Below are 20,130 nucleotides of genomic sequence, written 5' to 3'. Positions count from 1 at the left end.
TTTCCCGTAGTTCGTTCGCTTGTTCTTTCCAATATGCATCACTGTCCCGGTAGCAATTTAGTGGCAGTCCTAGGTATTTTGGGGGGATAGTTACCCAAGTCACATTTGCAAAAAGATCTGGGGTTGATGGCCAACCCCCATGCCAAAGTCCCTGGCACTTTGCCCAGTTCACTTTACTTCCGGTTGCCTTCCTGAACCTGTCAACTGACACAACAGCCTCCCGTATGCTCTGCTGATTCACAGCAAACACCGCTAGGTCATCCGCGTACGCAAGCAACTTGACTTCAGCTGCCTGCAACCTAAAACCTTGAGCAGCCTCGTTCTTAATAATGTTCAAACATAGTGTCTCTATGTAAATGGCAAACAAAAGTGGACTGAGGGGGCAGCCCTGGCGTACCGAACGTTGCACCCGAATGGGGGCCCCCAGACTCTTGTTTATAATTAATCTCGTAGTGCAGCCGCGGTACGCCATGGCTACGCCCTCTCGAATTACGGAACCTACATTCGCTTGGTCCAGAATACTGAGCAAAATTTCGTGGGCGACACAGTCAAATGCTTTTTCGAGGTCTAGTTGGAGGATGGCCACACATTCATTAGTCAGATCACAACACTCCAGAACCGATCTTGCCGTGTGTATGTTAGTCATAATTGATCTCCCCTTTATCCCGCACGTTTGATGAGGGCCGACAATATCCTGAATTACTGACTGCAGCCTCCTTGCTAGCACTTTCATTAATATTTTATAATCGACATTAGTCAAGGAAATTGGCCTGTAAGCTGTGACCTGCTGGAGCTTTTCCTCGTTATTTGTCTTGGGAATTAGAATAGTGTGAGATAACCCGTATGACAGCGGCAATCTGTTTATTTCGTAGGCTTCTTGGAACAACGCAGTCAATATTGGCGCTATTTCGTTCTTAAACCCCTTATAGAAAGCTGCACTTAAGCCGTCTGGCCCAGGCGACTTTCCCATATTTAAACTATCGATTGCTTTTTCGACCTCGAGTTCTGTGATTGGCATCTCTAATCTTTTCTTCGTGTCCTCGTCTAGTCGTGGCATACCCTTAAGAAACTTTTCTTTGAACAAGTTTATGTCGACGTCCTTTTTGTTAAAAAGCTGCTGATAATATTGGAAGAAGCCTTGTCTGATATGTTCGTCATCTGACGATAGCATGCCCCCCCATGCAATCTTATCAATATGATTTTTCTCTGCATGAGCCTTTTCTAATGCCAGTGCCCTTTTCGAGGGCGTCTCGCCCATGTTCCAGCTTTCCGCCCTTGCCCTCACTAACGCTCCTTGGTATCTGTCTTCTTCCATCAACGCAAGCTGTTCTTTTATTTTCCTAATATCTTCTATCCATTTGCCGGGTGCCTTACATTCTTGCTCATGTAGTTTTTCCAGCAAAGCCTTTAGCTGGGTTTCTTTAATTTTCTCCTGATACCGCAGGCAACTGGACCTATCAATGGCCTTTATTTTAATATGTTCTTTGCACATCTCCCATTGCTTCCAGATTTCGTACAATGTGCCCGGCCTTACTTTAATGAGTTCATTTAGTACAACCTGTCTAAAGGCTTCATCACTGAGCAATTTGTTGTTAAATTTCCATAACTCCCAGCTAAATGCATTCCTTCGTTTTCTGGTGCCGAATACGCATTTCACTAAGCAGTGATCCGTGAATGTCATGGGCACAACTTGGTATTCATTACATACGGGAATCAAATCCAGCGACACATAAATTCTGTCAAGGCGTGCGTGGCTCGAACCTTGGAAGTGCGTGTACTGTACGGCACCTGCTCCCCCCAGGTACTCAGCCACATCTTCCATATTCCACTCGCTTGTTAACTGGCACAACACATCAGTACTCTTGTCTCTGAAGCCGCGTGTGCTGGTTTTGTCCCGAGCATTCAGTACACAGTTGAAATCGCCCAGCATTACAACCTGCCTTTCCGTACTTAACTGCTGCATAACATTCTCGAAAAACACTGCTCTTTCCTCAACAATGTTAGGGGCATACACACAAATAATGCGCCACTCAGCATTGGAATATGCAAAATCGGCTACAACACACCGTCCTGACAGACATGAGTAGTGAGCCTGTACAATCAGTCCGGGCAGCTTTTTGACAAACACTACACACCCAGCCGATGTCCCTACCGCGTGGCTCACAATGGCGTAAAATCTAGCCGTGAAACGTTGCACCATGCTCCCGGTCTCTTCCTCCCCATCAACCTTTGTTTCTTGTACGGCAAGCACGTCGATATCATGGTCACTTAGCAGGCGGTGTACTTGGCTCTGCTTCTTTTTGGCTGCCAATCCCCTGACATTTAACGTGGCTACACTCAAAGGGGTTTCAGGCGCCATTTTCATAAAGGGTGAATAGACCGAGAGCATGGTGCTTACCTTCCTCGTCTAGCGCGCGGCTAGACGCCGTCGTTGGAACCGCCTCCGTCCGGTGCGAGCGGCTGAACTGGCAGCGGGGGCGCTTTGTCCGCTGCACGCCTCTCCGAAGAAAGGTTTGGCCGCGGACGTAGTGTGGACCGCCGGGGTTGGACTGTTTTTGCTGGCGGCTCGTCGACACCGGGGACTGTTGCCTTGTCACCTTCGAGTTCGGTCTGTGTGTGGGGTCGCTTGGCTGGGGCTGTGACGCTTGGCGAACGAGTACCGCTGGTGTCCGGGTGCTCCTCACCGTTATCCTGCTCCATGTCGTCTGCCGGCTGAGGTGACGTCTCTTCCTCTGACCTAGGGAGGTCAGGTGTAGCGTCACTCCTCCCCGCACCGCTGGCAGCATTGATGTCTCGAGGGGAGTCTCCCGACGAGTCTGTCTCCAGTGCCTGCGTACGCTCTTCTCCGGTTCCCTTTGCCGCCTCCTCTGCCTCGACTACGTCCATAGTGAGCTCTGCCGACCGCTCCCTCGTTCCAGGTCCCGCGGCCGAAGCGTACGTGAGCACACAGTCAGCCTCCTCATGTCCGTAGCGCCTACATTTTGAACATCGGGGCACCTTACATTCGCGGCGGACGTGTCCCGTGCCTCGACAGCGTAAGCACTGCATCGCCCGCCCAGGCACAACGACAAGGGCTAATTCCCCGGCGACTCGCAGCTGGTGCGGTAAGTCATCTACCTTGATGCCCGGCTTCAATTTCAGGAGCACCGCCCTCGTGGTGGACCCCTTCTCCTTGACGCCTTGAACTCGCCACCTCTCCCGGGTCACTTCGGTCACGTTACCAAAAGCCGCAAAGGCCGTCCGGATGTCATCATCTGCCACGCCGTGCAACATCCAGTGGAGTCGCAGCTTCACTTGTTGGTCTTCGGGATCGATGATGAGGCAGCGGCGACCTTTAACTTCCAGTTCCTTGAACGCCGCCAGCTTCTTTGTTGCTTCTGTGCTGGTTAAGGTGACAGCCCACACATGGTTGATCTGATACGCCCCCAACGCCAACACGTCGGGGAGCGCACCAACGTTGGCAAGGGCGTCGCGGAAATCCTCGACCCTGTATGGCCTAACCCGCACATCGCCGTGCAAAAAAAGCGTGTTAAAAACAACGCGTCCGGTGGGCAAAGTTGGCAGAATAATCTGATAGTCGCTATCTTCATTGTCCTCGAGCCTGTTTCCGCGGCTGGAAAGGGCCGCTATCGCCGCTCCGCTGGAGCTCATGATCCTGCGTCCGTCACGCTCGGTGGCCGGAAGTAGAATGAACTGAGCTACTTCGGCACTGGAAGGCACGTGGGGGCTGCTACGTGCGCACTGTGCGTATAGTGCGAACGGAAAGAAAAAAAAAGAGGTGCTGCCGAAACCCGGGATCGAACCAGGGACCTTTAGATCTTCAGTCTAACGCTCTCCCAACTGAGCTATTTCGTTTTTTTTTTTTTTTCTTTATTGCCTTCAAGAAAACAACACAAAAATACAGACACCAATACAGACACCAAACTGCCAGATCTTCCTGGCTGGCCATGTCAAGTTTAAAATTCTCTCAACAGAGTCAAATTTTCCATCCTGGGTAGCCAATCGGGTACACATGCTTGCAGTTTCGTCACTTCCACAAATCTACGTACATTTTCCCGAAAATACATGCGGGCTGGTCTAGCGTCAGAGTCGCAGTAATACCCCGCCATTCTGGAGCGCCATATACTATGGAGGCCCCAGAGCATTACCTGATCAAACGGGAACCCGTCCAGGTTTTCAATTGCCAAATATCTGATACCGTGGGGATGAAGCGGCAGTTCTCTTTTAAGTGTTCGTTGCAAAACGTCCCAAAAAAAACACACCCTCCCAACAGTGAAGAAACACATGGTCTATTGTTTCGGGGCACTTGCATATTAGGCAATGCGAACCCCACGGTAGGAATAAACCCCTTCCCTCCAAAAACCCTTTAACTGATAGTGTCTCGGTATGCAACTTGAAGAAGAAAGTTTTGGTTCCTGGCTGTACTTGCATTCTTTTTACTCTTTTCAGAACATCCCCTCCGTGGCCTCCATCGTACAAAGCTCTGTACATGGGCACTGGAAAAACAACATCACACAGATCTGCGTATAGCTTTTTCCGCTTCACGTCACTTAAATATTCTCTCGAAAAACGCACAACAAGAAATTTAACGCTATCAGCAACTTCTCTGAAGTAACCTAAAGTTCTTCCGGAAAAATAATTTGTTCCCACAACAAAATCAGGCAAAACACGGGTCAACCTTAGTTGACACATATTTCTCAAAAAAGGGTCACGCACATCTCGAAAAAAGAAAAACCTGTTTACAAGCTGGCGCAGAAACAGATGTCCTAGCCCAAGGCCACCATCTTTCACACGTCTAAACAAATTCGTCCGTCTGCACCGTTCCCAGGTCGAGGACCAAACAAAAACAGCTAGAATGCGATGTATCTTCTGTACATTTGCCCGGGAACAGTGCAACACTTGCATGACGTACCACAGTTTGCTTAAAAAGAACAAGTTACACACCGTCGCTCTCGCAAAGATTGATAAATGTGCCCCCTTCCATCTATCTGATTTTTCCCGTAGTTCGTTCGCTTGTTCTTTCCAATATGCATCACTGTCCCGGTAGCAATTTAGTGGCACTCCTAGGTATTTTGGGGGGATAGTTACCCAAGTCACATTTGCAAAAAGATCTGGGGTTGATGGCCAACCCCCATGCCAAAGTCCCTGGCACTTTGCCCAGTTCACTTTACTTCCGGTTGCCTTCCTGAAACTGTCAACTGACACAACAGCCTCCCGTATGCTCTGCTGATTCACAGCAAACACCGCTAGGTCATCCGCGTACGCAAGCAACTTGACTTCAGCTGCCTGCAACCTAAAACCTTGAACAGCCTCGTTCTTAATAATGTTCAAACATAGTGTCTCTATATAAATGGCAAACAAAAGTGGACTGAGGGGGCAGCCCTGGCGTACCGAACGTTGCACCCGAATGGGGGCCCCCAGACTCTTGTTTATAATTAATCTCGTAGTGCAGCTGCGGTACGCCATGGCCACGCCCTCTCGAATTACGGAACCTACATTCGCGTGGTCCAGAATACTGAGCAAAATTTCGTGGGCGACACAGTCAAATGCTTTTTCGAGGTCTAGTTGGAGGATGGCCACACATTCATTAGTCAGATCACAACACTCCAGAACCGATCTTGCCGTGTGTATGTTAGTCATAATTGATCTCCCCTTTATCCCGCACGTTTGATGAGGGCCGACAATATCCTGAATTACTGACTGCAGCCTCCTTGCTAGCACTTTCATTAAAATTTTATAATCGACATTAGTCAAGGAAATTGGCCTGTAAGCTGTGACCTGCTGGAGCTTTTCCTCGTTATTTGTCTTGGGAATTAGAATAGTGTGAGATAACCCGTATGAAAGCGGCAATCTGTTTATTTCGTAGGCTTCTTGGAACAACGCAGTCAATATTGGCGCTATTTCGTTCTTAAACCCCTTATAGAAAGCTGCACTTAAGCCGTCTGGCCCAGGCGACTTTCCCATATTTAAACTATCGATTGCTTTTTCGACCTCGAGTTCTGTGATTGGCATCTCTAATCTTTTCTTCGTGTCCTCGTCTAGTCGTGGCATAGCCTTAAGAAACTTTTCTTTGAACAAGTTTATGTCGACGTCCTGTTTGTTAAAAAGCTGCTGATAATATTGGAAGAAGCCTTGTCTGATATGTTCGTCATCTGACGATAGCATGCCACCCCATGCAATCTTATCAATATGATTTTTCTCTGCATGAGCCTTTTCTAATGCCAGTGCTCTTTTCGAGGGCGTCTCGCCCATGCTCCAGCTTTCCGCCCTTGCCCTCACTAACGCTCCTTGGTATCTGTCTTCTTCCATCAACGCAAGCTGTTCTTTTATTTTCCTAATATCTTCTATCCATTTGCCGGGTGCCTTACATTCTTGCTCATGTAGTTTTTCCAGCAAAGCCTTTAGCTGGGTTTCTTTAATTTTGTCCTGATACCGCAGGCAACTGGACCTATTAATGGCCTTTATTTTAATCTGTTCTTTGCACATCTCCCATTGCTTCCAGATTTCGTACAATGTGCCCGGCCTTACTTTAATGAGTTCATTTAGTACAACCTGTCTAAAGGCTTCATCACTGAGCAATTTGTTGTTAAATTTCCATAACTCCCAGCTAAATGCATTCCTTCGTTTTCTGGTGCCGAATACGCATTTCACTAAGCAGTGATCTGTGAATGTCATGGGCACAACTTGGTATTCATTACATACGGGAATCAAATCCAGCGACACATAAATTCTGTCAAGGCGCGCGTGGCTCGCACCTTGGAAGTGCGTGTACTGTACGGCGCGCGCTCCCCCCAGGTACTCAGCCACATCTTCCATATTCCACTCGCTTGTTAACTGGCACAACACATCAGTACTCTTGTCTCTGAAGCCGCGTGTGCTGGTTTTGTCCCGAGCATTCAGTACACAGTTGAAATCGCCCAGCATTAGAACCTGCCTCTCCGTAGTTAACTGCTGCATAACATTCTCGAAAAACACTGCTCTTTCCTCAACAATGTTAGGGCCATACACACAAATAATGCGCCACTCAGCATTGGAATATGCAAAATCGGCTACAACACACCGTCCTGACAGACATGAGTAGTGAGCCTGTACAATCAGTCCGGGCAGCTTTTTGACAAACAATACACACCCAGCCGATGTCCCTACCGCGTGGCTCACAATGGCGTAAAATCTAGCCGTGAAACGTTGCACCATGCTCCCGGTCTCTTCCTCCCCATCAACCTTTGTTTCTTGTACGGCAAGCACGTCGATATCATGGTCACTTAGCAGGCGGTGTACTTGGCTCTGCTTCTTTTTGGCTGCCAATCCCCTGACATTTAACGTGGCTACACTCAAAGGGGTTTCAGGCGCCATTTTCATAAAGGGTGAATAGACCGAGAGCATGGTGCTTACCTTCCTCGTCTAGCGCGCGGCTAGACGCCGTCGTTGGAACCGCCTCCGTCTGGTGCGAGCGGCTGAACTGGCAGCGGGGGCGCTTTGTCCGCTGCACGCCTCTCCGAAGAAAGGTTTGGCCGCGGACGTAGTGTGGACCGCCGGGGTTGGACTGTTTTTGCTGGCGGCTCGTCGACACCGGGGACTGTTGCCTTGTCACCTTCGAGATCGGTCTGTGTGTGGGGTCGCTTGGCTGGGGCTGTGACGCTTGGCGAACGAGTACCGCTGGTGTCCGGGTGCTCCTCACCGTTATCCTGCTCCATGTCGTCTGCCGGCTGAGGTGACGTCTCTTCCTCTGAACTAGGGAGGTCAGGTGTAGCGTCACTCCTCCCCGCACCGCTGGCAGCATTGATGTCTCGAGGGGAGTCTCCCGACGAGTCTGTCTCCTGTGCCTGCGTATGCTCTTCTCCGGTTCCCTTTGCCGCCTCCTCTGCCTCGACTACGTCCATAGTGAGCTCTGCCGACCGCTCCCTCGTTCCAGGTCCCGCGGCCGAAGCGTACGTGAGCACACAGTCAGCCTCCTCATGTCCGTAGCGCCTACATTTCGAACATCGGGGCACCTTACATTCGCGGCGGACGTGTCCCGTGCCTCGACAGCGTAAGCACTGCATCGCCCGCCCAGGCACAACGACAAGGGCTAATTCCCCGGCGACTCGCAGCTGGTGCGGTAAGTCATCTACCTTGATGCCCGGCTTCAATTTCAGGAGCACCGCCCTCGTGGTGGACCCCTTCTCCTTGACGCCTTGAACTCGCCACCTCTCCCGGGTCACTTCGGTCACGTTCCCAAAAGCCGCAAAGGCCGTCCGGATGTCATCATCTGCCACGCCGTGCAACATCCAGTGGAGTCGCAGCTTCACTTGTTGGTCTTCGGGATCGATGATGAGGCAGCGGCGACCTTTAACTTCCAGTTCCTTGAACGCCGCCAGCTTCTTTGTTGCTTCTGTGCTGGTTAAGGTGACAGCCCACACATGGTTGATCTGATACGCCCCCAACGCCAACACGTCGGGGAGCGCACCAACGTTGGCAAGGGCGTCGCGGAAATCCTCGACCCTGTATGGCCTAACCCGCACATCGCCGTGCAAAAAAAGCGTGTTAAAAACAACGCGTCCGGTGGGCAAAGTTGGCAGAATAATCTGATAGTCGCTATCTTCATTGTCCTCGAGCCTGTTTCCGCGGCTGGAAAGGGCCGCTATCGCCGCTCCGCTGGAGCTCATGATCCTGCGTCCGTCACGCTCGGTGGCCGGAAGTAGAATGAACTGAGCTATTTCGGCACGGGACGGCACGTGGGGGCTGCTACGTGCGCATTGTGCGTATAGTGCGAACGGAAAGAAAAAAAAGGAGGTGCTGCCGAAACCCGGGATCGAACCAGGGACCTTTAGATCTTCAGTCTAACGCTCTCCCAACTGAGCTATTTCGGCACTGGAAGGCACGTGGGGGCTGCTACGTGCGCACTGTGCGTATAGTGCGAACGGAAAGAAAAAAAAAAGAGGTGCTGCCGAAACCCGGGATCGAACCAGGGACCTTTAGATCTTCAGTCTAACGCTCTCCCAACTGAGCTATTTCGGCACGGGACGGCACATGGGGGCTGCTACGTGCGCACTGTGCGTATAGTGCGAACGGAAAGAAAAAAAAAGAGGTGCTGCCGAAACCCGGGATCGAACCAGGGACCTTTAGATCTTCAGTCTAACGCTCTCCCAACTGAGCTATTTCGGCACGGGACGGCACGTGGGGGCTGCTACGTGCGCATTGTGCGTATAGTGCGAACGGAAAGAAAAAAAAGGAGGTGCTGCCGAAACCCGGGATCGAACCAGGGACCTTTAGATCTTCAGTCTAACGCTCTCCCAACTGAGCTATTTCGGCACTGGAAGGCACGTGGGGGCTGCTACGTGCGCACTGTGCGTATAGTGCGAACGGAAAGAAAAAAAAAAGAGGTGCTGCCGAAACCCGGGATCGAACCAGGGACCTTTAGATCTTCAGTCTAACGCTCTCCCAACTGAGCTATTTCGGCACGGGACGGCACATGGGGGCTGCTACGTGCGCACTGTGCGTATAGTGCGAACGGAAAGAAAAAAAAAGAGGTGCTGCCGAAACCCGGGATCGAACCAGGAACCTTTAGATCTTCAGTCTAACGCTCTCCCAACTGAGCTATTTCGGCACGGGACGGCACGTGGGGGCTGCTACGTGCGCACTGTGCGTATAGTGCGAACGGAAAGAAAAAAAGGAGGTGCTGCCGAAACCCGGGATCGAACCAGGGACCTTTAGATCTTCAGTCTAACGCTCTCCCAACTGAGCTATTTCTTTTTTTTTCTTTATTGCTGATTTTGACGTACAAATCAAGAGGTTACAAGAAATAAAACATGGCGGCCACACTTCGGCCAACACGACTTTAAAATTTTTGGAGCGACATTAATCCATCTAGTACAGTTATCCATTGTGGTGGATCAGGCAGTGCGTTGTACACAGTTCTTAAGCGCACAACGCTCTCAATGAAATGTTCGCGAACCGGGCGAACAACCAAGTCCGCGTGTTCAAACTGCATTCGTGTTTTCCACACCGCGTGGAGGCCCAGGACCATAATGAGGTCATAAGGTATATCCTCTGAGGGATTCACAGGCAAGAAACGTATGCCGTACGGATCCAGGGGTAACTGTTTTTTTTAAGTTCTTTGGAGTACATCCCAATGAAAGATCGGGTCCCAGCAGTCTAGAAATACGTGTTCTATTGTTTCGGGTTTCTTGCATAACAAGCAGTCAGTGTTCCAGGGAATGAAGAGTCCTTTATCGTGAAGCCAGGTCTTAACTGGGAGGGTGTTTGTATGTAACTTGAAAAAGAACGATTTGGCGGAGGGTAGTATAGGCATTTTCTTCACTCTTTTTAGGACGTCCTGTCCTGGGCCACCGCGATGTGGAGAACGGTACAAAAGTACAGGGAGCATGACATCTACAAGGTCTCTGTAGAGTTTTTTCTTTGTAACGGTTGACGGGTACTGCTGGGAAAAACGTACATTCAACAGCCTATACGATAAAACAACTTCATGCAGGTATCCAATCACCCTTCCGCACATATTTTGAACAGACGAGACTACGAATCCAGGCAGAAGTCTATACAGTCTTACTTGTATAACTGTGCGCAGGAAGATATCATTCTGATCCCGTAAAAAAACAAAGCGTGCCACAATTTGTCGCAGAAACAAGTGAGCCAGGCCAAGACCTCCTTTCTTTACAGGCAAAAACAAATTCGTTCGACTGGACCGCTCCCAAGTCGAGGCCCAAATAAAGATAGCAAAAACCCGGTGCATTTTTTGAATGCTCATCCTCGCCGCACACAACACATTCATGACGTACCAGATTTTTGATATCAAAAAAAGGTTGCAGACAGTGGCTCTAGAAAACATCGACAGTTGCTTGCCTTGCCACCCGTTCGCCTTTTCTTTAGCCATCAAGGCTTGATCCCTCCAGTACGGTTCAGGGTCGCGATAATTTCCGAGAGGCACACCAAGGTACTGCGTTGGCACCATTGACCAGGTGAGCCGACAAAAGGCTTCTGGTGTGTCCACCCAATCGCCATGCCAGCAGCCATGACTTTTATCCCAGTTTATCTGGGCTCCAGTCGCCTCACAAAACTTTTCGACGACATTAGTTGCCTCTCTAATGCTATCTTTGCTGGCGCAGAACACCGCGATGTCATCCGCGTACGCCAGAAGTTTGACTTCGGCAGCCTGTAGTCTGTAACCTGTTATGCGCGCATTATGTTCCATCGCCAGACAGAGTGGCTCAAGATAAGCGGCAAACAGCAGTGGTGAAAGGGGGCATCCCTGCCTCACCGACGAGAGCACGCACAAGCTATCAGTGAGCTCACCGTTAACAATAATACGCGTTGTACATTTTTTGTACGCCATCGTGACGCCTTCCGTAATCACACTGCCCACATTCGTGTGTTCAAGTATGCAGAGCAATGCCTTGTGCGAGACACGGTCGAAGGCTTTTGCCAGGTCAAGCTGCATCATCGCGACGTGATCGCCCAGCGCATCGCAACACTCGAGCACGCTTCGAGCCACGTGCACATTTGTCCCGATAGTGCGGCCTTTAATGCCACAAGTCTGGTGTGGTCCAACCAACTTCTTAATAACGCCTTGCAGTCGCTTTGCTAGAACTTTGGTGAATATTTTATAGTCGACGTTAGCAAGAGTTATTGGGCGATATGAGCCTGGCAACAAACGTTTATGAGCATCATCACTCTTCGGGATTAGCACGATATGCGAGGTTGTGAAGGACAAGGGTAGTCTCTTCTGGTCATACGCTTCGCTAACAACGTGATAAAGAACTTGGGCAACCTCAGACCGGAAGGTTTTATAGAAAATGGCCCCTAAGCCATCCGGCCCAGGTGCTTTCCCGACTGCCAGCTCATTTATGGCGCATTCTATCTCACTTGGTGTGATTGGTTGTTCTAGCTGTGTCCTTACTTCTTCGTCAAGCTTTGGCATCAACGGAAGGAATTCTTTTTGGAAACAATCTTTAAGGTCCCGTGGATGGCTTAGAATTTCTTTAAAGTGCTCGGCAATCGCTTGCTTAATTTCATTTCTGTTAGACGTGACGTTTTCACCTATAGCTAGTTGGCGGATTTCTTTTTGACATGCGTATCTTTTTTCATCTGAGAGAGCCCGCTTGGTTGGCATTTCTCCCGCCCACAGCTTCTCGGACCTTGATCTCACTACTGCCGCCTTGTACTTCTCCGAATCTATCCGTTCAAGTTCAGTTTTCACTTCCTTTATTCCTCTAACACACAGACCAGGTTCGACATTCTCCATACTAACAAAAAACTGCAGTTGCTGGCGAAGCTTTGTCTCTGCTTCTTTCTGATTGCGTCGAATGACACTACTTCTTTCAATAGCCATTGTTTTTACTTTCTGCTTAAAATCTTCCCAACGAATGGCGTAACTTTCTGGCTCGCTTGCAGTCAAATTTTTCAGTTCTTTCGTTACAGCGTCGACAAAAGCTTCGTCATCCAACAGCTGCGCATTCATTTTCCACAAGTCCCAGCTAAAGATTCGTTTCCTCTGCGTCTTTCCAAAGGCGGCCGTTACCAAGCAGTGATCGCTGTATGCGATGGGTTTCACTTCGTACTCGCTACACATGGGTATCAATTCGGCAGAGACATATAATCTGTCTAACCTTGAATGGCTGTCTTGCTGGAAGTGTGTAAACTGCGGACGAGTACCGCTGGCGAAAACGCTACCAATGTCTTCAAGGTCATATTCGTGCACAAGTGTATTAAGAAATTCTGCACTCTTGTCACGAACACGCGAATGTTTTGCGCGGTCATCAACATTGCAAACACAGTTAAAATCACCTAGCAGTATTATCACTTTCTGACAATTTAGGTACGCCTCAAGGCTTTCAAAGAATGCCCGCCGTTCCATGTCAATATTTGGCGCGTATACACAGATGACGTGACACTCTAATTCGCCAAAGACGATATCTGCGATTAAGAGGCGTCCACTGTCACATGAAAATACTGACTGCACGCAGATTCCAAAGTTGTTGCGTATGAATATGGCGCAACCACCTGATCCACCAATCGCGTGAGAAATACACACATCGAAATGAGCACGAAAATTGGACACCATTCGGTCGGTGAGCTCCTGGCTCTCAATTTTTGTCTCTTGGATTCCCACTATATGTAAGTCATTATCTAAGAGAAGGCGACTAAGCTGACATTGTCGTCGTCTTGCTCCAAGGCCCCGTACGTTTAACGTCGCTACCCGTAGCGCTCTTTCGATATTTTTTTTTTCTCGCAAGTCAGACAGCCGGAAAAACCGCCATGTCTAGTCAGCTGTGATACTCTGAAGTTTTCTCTTCGAAACGAAGGATCGCTTACAGTGTTTGTCTTGAGACACGCTGGTTAGAGCGTACGAGTTTTGAGTCGGAACTCTTCACTTTGCAGTGAAACCGCCATGGCTACACGGTAGAATGGTGCCCATTACAATAGCCCAAGGGTCTGTGCTCATGATACTGTGGCGATAAGCGCGCGTCGAAGGCCAGGAAAAAAAAATAAAACTCTAACCAACAAAAAAGGACAGTCCAAGTAAACTTGGCACCTCTTTCCAAGCCCGAACACGAAAAACGAACCGCTCAGGATGAGGGCCATGGCGTGTACGGAAACCCCTCCCAACCCACCTTAGCTAGACAAACTAAATTTACGGGGGCGGTTTACCCGCCTGCCGCGAATCGACCGGAATGTTCGGTCGCGGCTTCAAGGTAGACCTCCGCATACCTGAGGCTTTGGTGGGTGGCTCGTCTCCACCCCCGCCGTCCTCCTTCGTCCCAACGCTAAGGGTCTTGTCGTGTGGTCGTTTCCCCGCCAGCAGGCTGGCTGAAGCGCTAAGGATGTCCATAACCTCGGGTGCTGAGGTGCTGGGAGCCGCTTCATAATCAACTAAGGTTTTCAGCTCGGCGCTCGGAGCTGTCGAAGAATCCTGCGAAGGCGGTTGTTGCTGCTCTGCAGTAACCGCTTCGGTTCCGGGTTGCTCCTGCTGCGGCAGTGGAATCACCGTATTTTCGGCTACCTCCGTTCTTGCACTTGCCACCGATGCTGCATCCTCCATGTCCGCCTCGTCCATGAGCATGTTTGAGGCGTCGTCGGTGGTTGTCAGTCCTGTTACGCTGGCATACGTCCGCTCGCAGTGGCTGCTCTCATGACCAAAGCGTCGGCACGCACTGCACTTAGGGATGCGACAGTCGCGACGAATGTGGCCCGTGCCACGGCACCGAAGGCAGAGCGGAGCCCTGCCTGGCACGACCACGAGGGCCAACTCTCCGGCGACGCTCACCTGGTGCGGCAGGTCGTCCAGCTTTACGCCCGGCTTCAACTTCAAGGTGACCAGTCTGGTATTTGAGCCCTTATCTGCTAGGCCATGCACCCGCCACCGCTCTCGGCCGACGTCTGTGACCTTCCCGTACGGCTCGAAGGCAAACCGTACGTCGTCGTCGGGCACGCTGTGCAGCAACCAATGCACTTTCATGCGAACGTCCTGGTTGGCAGGATCAATTACGATACAGCGGCACTTTTTCACCAGCAGCTCACCCATGCCGACAATCTTTTTCACCGCATCTTCGTCCTTGAAAGTCACCGCCCACACATGGCTCATGCGGTAGGCTCCGAGGGCAATCACTTCGGGCAGGAGCGATAACTCGGCGAGCGCATCGCGAAAATCTTCTGCCCGATACGGGCGGGCCCTAACATCACAGTGTAAAAAAAAAGTTTTAACCCCTGGCTCAACGTGCATTCTCGTTACCCTCTTTAACACATTCCTTCCACAGCCTCCAGTGTACAAGGCCCTATACGTGGGTTCCGGCAAGACAACTCCACATAAATCCTTATACAATTTTTTGTGTTCACTGTAGATAAATATTATGCAGAAGGGTTGAAATGCGGGCCAGTTGGTACATTGTAAACTGAGAAAAAAACCAGTCACACAAGACGACGGACAAGAAGAGAGTACACACCACAACGACTGGATGCGGGCCAGTTGGTACATTGTAAACTGAGAAAAAAACCAGTCACACAAGACGACGGACAAGAAGAGAGTACACACCACAACGACTGGATGCGGGCCAGTTGGTACATTGTAAACTGAGAAAAAAACCAGTCACACAAGACGACGGACAAGAAGAGAGTACACACCACAACGACTGGATGCGGGCCAGTTGGTACATTGTAAACTGAGAAAAAAACCAGTCACACAAGACGACGGACAAGAAGAGAGTACACACCACAACGACTGGATGCGGGCCAGTTGGTACATTGTAAACTGAGAAAAAAACCAGTCACACAAGACGACGGACAAGAAGAGAGTACACACCACAACGACTGGATGCGGGCCAGTTGGTACATTGTAAACTGAGAAAAAAACCAGTCACACAAGACGACGGACAAGAAGAGAGTACACACCACAACGACTGGATGCGGGCCAGTTGGTACATTGTAAACTGAGAAAAAAACCAGTCACACAAGACGACGGACAAGAAGAGAGTACACACCACAACGACTGGATGCGGGCCAGTTGGTACATTGTAAACTGAGAAAAAAACCAGTCACACAAGACGACGGACAAGAAGAGAGTACACACCACAACGACTGGATGCGGGCCAGTTGGTACATTGTAAACTGAGAAAAAAACCAGTCACACAAGACGACGGACAAGAAGAGAGTACACACCACAACGACTGGATGCGGGCCAGTTGGTACATTGTAAACTGAGAAAAAAACCAGTCACACAAGACGACGGACAAGAAGAGAGTACACACCACAACGACTGGATGCGGGCCAGTTGGTACATTGTAAACTGAGAAAAAAACCAGTCACACAAGACGACGGACAAGAAGAGAGTACACACCACAACGACTGGATGCGGGCCAGTTGGTACATTGTAAACTGAGAAAAAAACCAGTCACACAAGACGACGGACAAGAAGAGAGTACACACCACAACGACTGGATGCGGGCCAGTTGGTACATTGTAAACTGAGAAAAAAACCAGTCACACAAGACGACGGACAGTCATTGTGGTGTGTACTCTCTTCTTGTCCGTCGTCTTGTGTGACTGGTTTTTTTCTCAGTTTAGATAAATATTCGTTGGAAAACCTCGTTGAGAGAAATCGGACGCTTGCGACAACTTCTCTGAAGTACCCAAAAATTCCGCCCGATATGGTTTCGGTTGCAACAACAAAGTCAGGCAGCGCGTGCCCCAGCCTTACTTGGCACACGGTGCGCAAAAACGGATCACTGACATCACGCAGAAACAAAAATCTGTTAACAATCTGCCGCAAGAAAAGGTGTCCCAGACCCACTCCCTCATCCTTCACTTTTCTAAAGAAATTCGTCCGGCTGCACCTTTCCCATTGTGCAGCCCACACAAAAACAGCAAAAATTCGATGTAGCTTTTGTATGCTCATTCTTCCACAATGCAACACTTGCATCGCATACCACACCTTACTGATAAAGAAAAGGTTGCACACAGTGGCTCTAGCAAAAATTGATAAGCCTGTTCCTTTCCATCTTTCCGCCTTCTCACGCGCATCCTGGGTCTGCACTCTCCAATATGTTTCGCTATCGCGATAGCTTTCTAGCGGTACTCCAAGGTACTTCGTTGGGGTCTTCACCCAGGGTACGTTTGCAAAGTGGTCCATCGTCGTTTGCCATGCTCCGTGCCAGAGCCCCACTGACTTAGACCAGTTCACTCTACTGTCAGAGGTTTTGCAGAATTCAGCGACACATTCAACGGCCTCTGTTACACCTTCTCGATTAACGGAAAAAACCGCTAAATCATCCGCATATGCCAGCAGCTTCACCTCCGCAGCTTGCAGCCGAAAACCAGTCATTCTCTCGTTTTCGATGATGTCTAAACACAAAGTCTCAATGTAGATAGCAAACAGAAGAGGGCTGAGGGGGCAGCCTTGACGTACCGAACGCTGCACACGAATGGGGGCCCCCAGACTCTGGTTAACAATCAATCTCGTCGTACAGTTCCGATACGCCAAGGCGACTCCCTCCCGGATAACATACCCAACATTCACATAATCAGGTATGCACAGCAAAATTTTATGCGCGACACAGTCGAACGCCTTTTCGAGATCAAGCTGCAAGATGACAACGCGACTATTTGTAAAATCACAGCACTCGAGCACACATCTTGCCTTGTGTATGTTAGACAGAATAGACCGGCCTTTTATCCCGCACGTTTGGTGGGGGCCAACAATTTCCTGGATTACACTCTGTAACCTTTGCGCCAACACCTTCATATAAATTTTATAATCGACATTTGTGAGAGCAATTGGCCTGTACCCTGTAACGTGTCGTAACTTGTCAGCTTCATCCGTTTTCGGAATTAGGACAGTATGTGATTTACCATAAGACGGAGGCAATTCACGTACGTCGTAAGCTTCATTAAAGACCGCCTTCAACACTGGCGCGATTCTGCTCATAAATGATTTGTAAAACGCCGCGCTTAACCCGTCTGGTCCTGGTGATTTCCCAGAATTTAAATTGTCTATTGCCATTTCTACCTCTGATTCGGTTATTGCGAGCTCTAAAACGTCTCTCTGCTCGTCGCTGAGTCGAGGCAGTGCCCCAAGAAACCTGTTCTTAAACGTATTCATGTCTGCATCCTGTAATGCGAAGAGCGCCTGATAGTATTCAAAAAAACGCACGCTGTATGTGTTCGTTTTCGTCTGATAAAATACCAGCCCATTCTATGCTATCGATGTGATTTCGCCGAGCATGGGCCTTTTCAATTCCCAACGCTCGTTTCGATGGCGTCTCCCCTGCTGCTACATCTTCCCCTCTGGCCCACACCAACGCTCCACGATAACGGTCCTCTTCAATTAGTTGAATTTTCTGTTTTATTTTCCTAATGTCATCAATGCATTGACCAGGTCTTCACTTTCCTTTTCTAGCAGTTTTGCAAGCATACATCTTAGATTGCGTTCGTTTAGATTCTCTTCGTACGCAATTGCGCTAGATCGTTCAACGGCTTTAATTTTAACCTGTTCATTTCAAAGTTCCCACTGTTGCCATATTTTCAATTCACTACTAGGCTCTATTTTGCTTATTTCTTCAATTACTGCACAGCTAAATTCATCATCCTTAATTAGGTTGTTATTTATTTTCCACATATCCTAACTAAAAGCACTGCCCCGTTTTTTCAATCCTCTGCCACATACTACTAAACAGTGGTCCGAAAATGCCAGCGGCACTACATGGTAACTGTTGCATTTTGGAATCACATCCAGCGATACATAAATGCGGTCAAGCCGAGCAGGGCTTGTCCTCTGAAAGGGTGTGTACTTCACGCCGCCCGCGCCTTGCAAACACTCTGCCACATCCTCAAGGTTCCATTTCTCTATGATTTGCGACAGTATCTTCGTACTTGCGTCCCTGAACACCCTTGCACTGGTCTAATCGCAGCCACTTAGGACGCAGTTGAAGTCGCCCATGATGATAAGCTGTTTCTCGGAACAAAGACGCTGTTCAACACTTTGAAAAAACGCAGCCCTTTCGTCCATAACATTTGGTGCGTACACACAGACAATTCGCCACTCAATGTTGTTCAATGTAAAATCGATAGCGACACAACGACCTGAAGGACACGAGAAATGAGCTTGCACGACAAGACCCGGCAACTTCTTTACAAAAAGGACGCTGCCAGCAGATGTACCTATCGCATGACACACTACGGCGTAGAATCTAGACGTGAAACGTTGCACCATGCTCCCGGTCTCCTCGTCCCCTTCTACTTTTGTCTCCTGCACGGCCAGTAAGTCAAAATCGTGCTCTGTTAAAAGCCGGTAAACTTGGCTTTGCTTTTTCTTTCCTGCCAAACCCCTAACATTGAGTGTGGCTATTTTCAATGGGGTTACGGAAGCCATTGTCGCAAATAGTGAAGAGGCTAAGAGCATGGTGCTTACTCCACACGTCTAGCACATGGCTAGACGCAGTCGTTGCCACCGGAGCCATCCGGTGCAGGCCCCTGACCTTGCCGCGGGGCTGTCTTATCGCCGGCACGCTTGTCCGCCAAAACATTGGGTTTCGGTCGGAAAGATGACCGTCGGGATTGAGCAGGTTTTGCTGGCGGCTCCTCACCACTGAGAGCTGCCGCCTTGTCCCCTTCGTTGTCGGTCAGGCCATGAGGGCACTTTACTGGGGCTGTGCCGCTCGCTGAACGGGCGCAGCTCTGGTCCTGCTGTTCCTCGCTGATCATTGGCTCGGCGTCCTTAGTTGCCAAGACGTTCTCCCCGTCTGCCGACGTGCTCGCCTGACTCGAAGGTAATTCTTCCTCTTCGGGTTGCTTCCTTTGGTTGCCATGTCCACTAATGTCTTCGCTGGGAGGCCCTGATGCGTCGGTCGTCCCGGCAGCCTTGCCAACTTCCACGGCTCCTTTCGCCGCCTCCTCCGCCTCGACGACGTCCATCAGAAGCTCTGCCGTGTCGTCTCTCGATACCGCACCGGTAGCCACCGCGTATGTGCGAACACACTCGCTGTCACCGTGGCCATAACGCCTGCATTTGGAGCACCGGGGTACCTTGCATTCACGTCGAACGTGATCCGTGCCGCGGCACCGTAGGCACTGCATAGGCCGCCCAGGCACCACAAGAAGGGCCAGCTCGCCGGCGACGCGTAACTGGTGTGGCAGATCGTCAACCTTCATACCGGGTTTCAGCTTCAGGAGAACGGTCCTGGTTGTAGACCCCTTCTCCTTGACGCCTGAAACACGCCAACGTTCCCGGGTCACCCAAGGTCAATTGAAATAGGTCGCGAAGCCGGAGCTTGAATGCGGTCCAGAACCAAGTGCTAGCGACATCAAATTAGTGGTGGAACTAAAGCGCCAAAATGAAATGAGTGGACAAACACGACTAGAAGAGGAAAATAATTAGGACATAATTTGTGTTTCAAAAGCATTCAAAACAATTGCAGTGATTCCTTTTTAAAATGCTTTAGTTGTGTGCATTTTGTTAGAAAGTATAGCGCTTGCTTTGTAAAAATTTCATGACAGCGTTCGCTCGGAGCAGCGGCAATGGCAGCGGGACGATGCCAAGGTTGACGGTGCTCTGATGTTATACCCTTGTCATATCTTTTGACCATTCTGCTTGCTTTTGTTTGAAACTCGATTCTGCTAGCCCTACTTTTTTTCCTCGTTGCTTGT

The 20,130-nt window shown here is 49.8% G+C and overlaps 2 protein-coding genes, 7 non-coding genes and 1 pseudogene across 9 annotated transcripts; all 10 read right to left on the bottom strand.

The window, feature by feature from the left end:
- Positions 1-1,162: 1,162 nt before the first annotated feature.
- On the bottom strand, positions 1,163-3,678 carry LOC149336961 (uncharacterized). The gene has a single exon (XM_089554791.1). The coding sequence runs from the start codon at positions 3,649-3,651 to the stop codon at positions 2,419-2,421; it is 1,233 nt and encodes a 410-aa protein (XP_089410917.1). The 5' UTR covers positions 3,652-3,678; the 3' UTR covers positions 1,163-2,418.
- A 104-nt stretch (positions 3,679-3,782) lies between these two features.
- On the bottom strand, positions 3,783-3,855 carry TRNAF-GAA (transfer RNA phenylalanine (anticodon GAA)). Its single transcript has one exon. It is a non-coding gene; the product is annotated as a tRNA-Phe (tRNA).
- A 172-nt stretch (positions 3,856-4,027) lies between these two features.
- Positions 4,028-14,056, bottom strand: LOC149336953 (uncharacterized). The gene is made up of 3 exons (XM_089554290.1): positions 13,705-14,056; positions 7,769-8,692; positions 4,028-4,041 (listed from the first exon to the last, which is right to left on the bottom strand). The coding sequence occupies exons 1-3, from the start codon at positions 14,054-14,056 to the stop codon at positions 4,028-4,030; spliced, it is 1,290 nt and encodes a 429-aa protein (XP_089410416.1).
- On the bottom strand, positions 8,777-8,849 carry TRNAF-GAA (transfer RNA phenylalanine (anticodon GAA)). The gene has a single exon. It is a non-coding gene; the product is annotated as a tRNA-Phe (tRNA).
- TRNAF-GAA (transfer RNA phenylalanine (anticodon GAA)) lies at positions 8,925-8,997 on the bottom strand. The gene has a single exon. It is a non-coding gene; the product is annotated as a tRNA-Phe (tRNA).
- On the bottom strand, positions 9,072-9,144 carry TRNAF-GAA (transfer RNA phenylalanine (anticodon GAA)). The gene has a single exon. It is a non-coding gene; the product is annotated as a tRNA-Phe (tRNA).
- Positions 9,219-9,291, bottom strand: TRNAF-GAA (transfer RNA phenylalanine (anticodon GAA)). Its single transcript has one exon. It is a non-coding gene; the product is annotated as a tRNA-Phe (tRNA).
- Positions 9,367-9,439, bottom strand: TRNAF-GAA (transfer RNA phenylalanine (anticodon GAA)). The gene has a single exon. It is a non-coding gene; the product is annotated as a tRNA-Phe (tRNA).
- On the bottom strand, positions 9,514-9,586 carry TRNAF-GAA (transfer RNA phenylalanine (anticodon GAA)). The gene has a single exon. It is a non-coding gene; the product is annotated as a tRNA-Phe (tRNA).
- A 4,756-nt stretch (positions 14,057-18,812) lies between the features above and the next one.
- LOC149336952 (uncharacterized) lies at positions 18,813-19,560 on the bottom strand (annotated as a pseudogene).
- Positions 19,561-20,130: the final 570 nt, after the last annotated feature.

This window comes from Amblyomma mixtum, chromosome 7 (genome assembly GCF_055824585.1).
Source record: "Amblyomma mixtum isolate Tamu chromosome 7, ASM5582458v1, whole genome shotgun sequence".
Taxonomy (NCBI): domain Eukaryota; kingdom Metazoa; phylum Arthropoda; class Arachnida; order Ixodida; family Ixodidae; genus Amblyomma; species Amblyomma mixtum.
The sequence above is the reverse complement of the archived record's forward strand: the minus strand, read 5'-3'. Positions and strand labels throughout refer to the sequence as shown.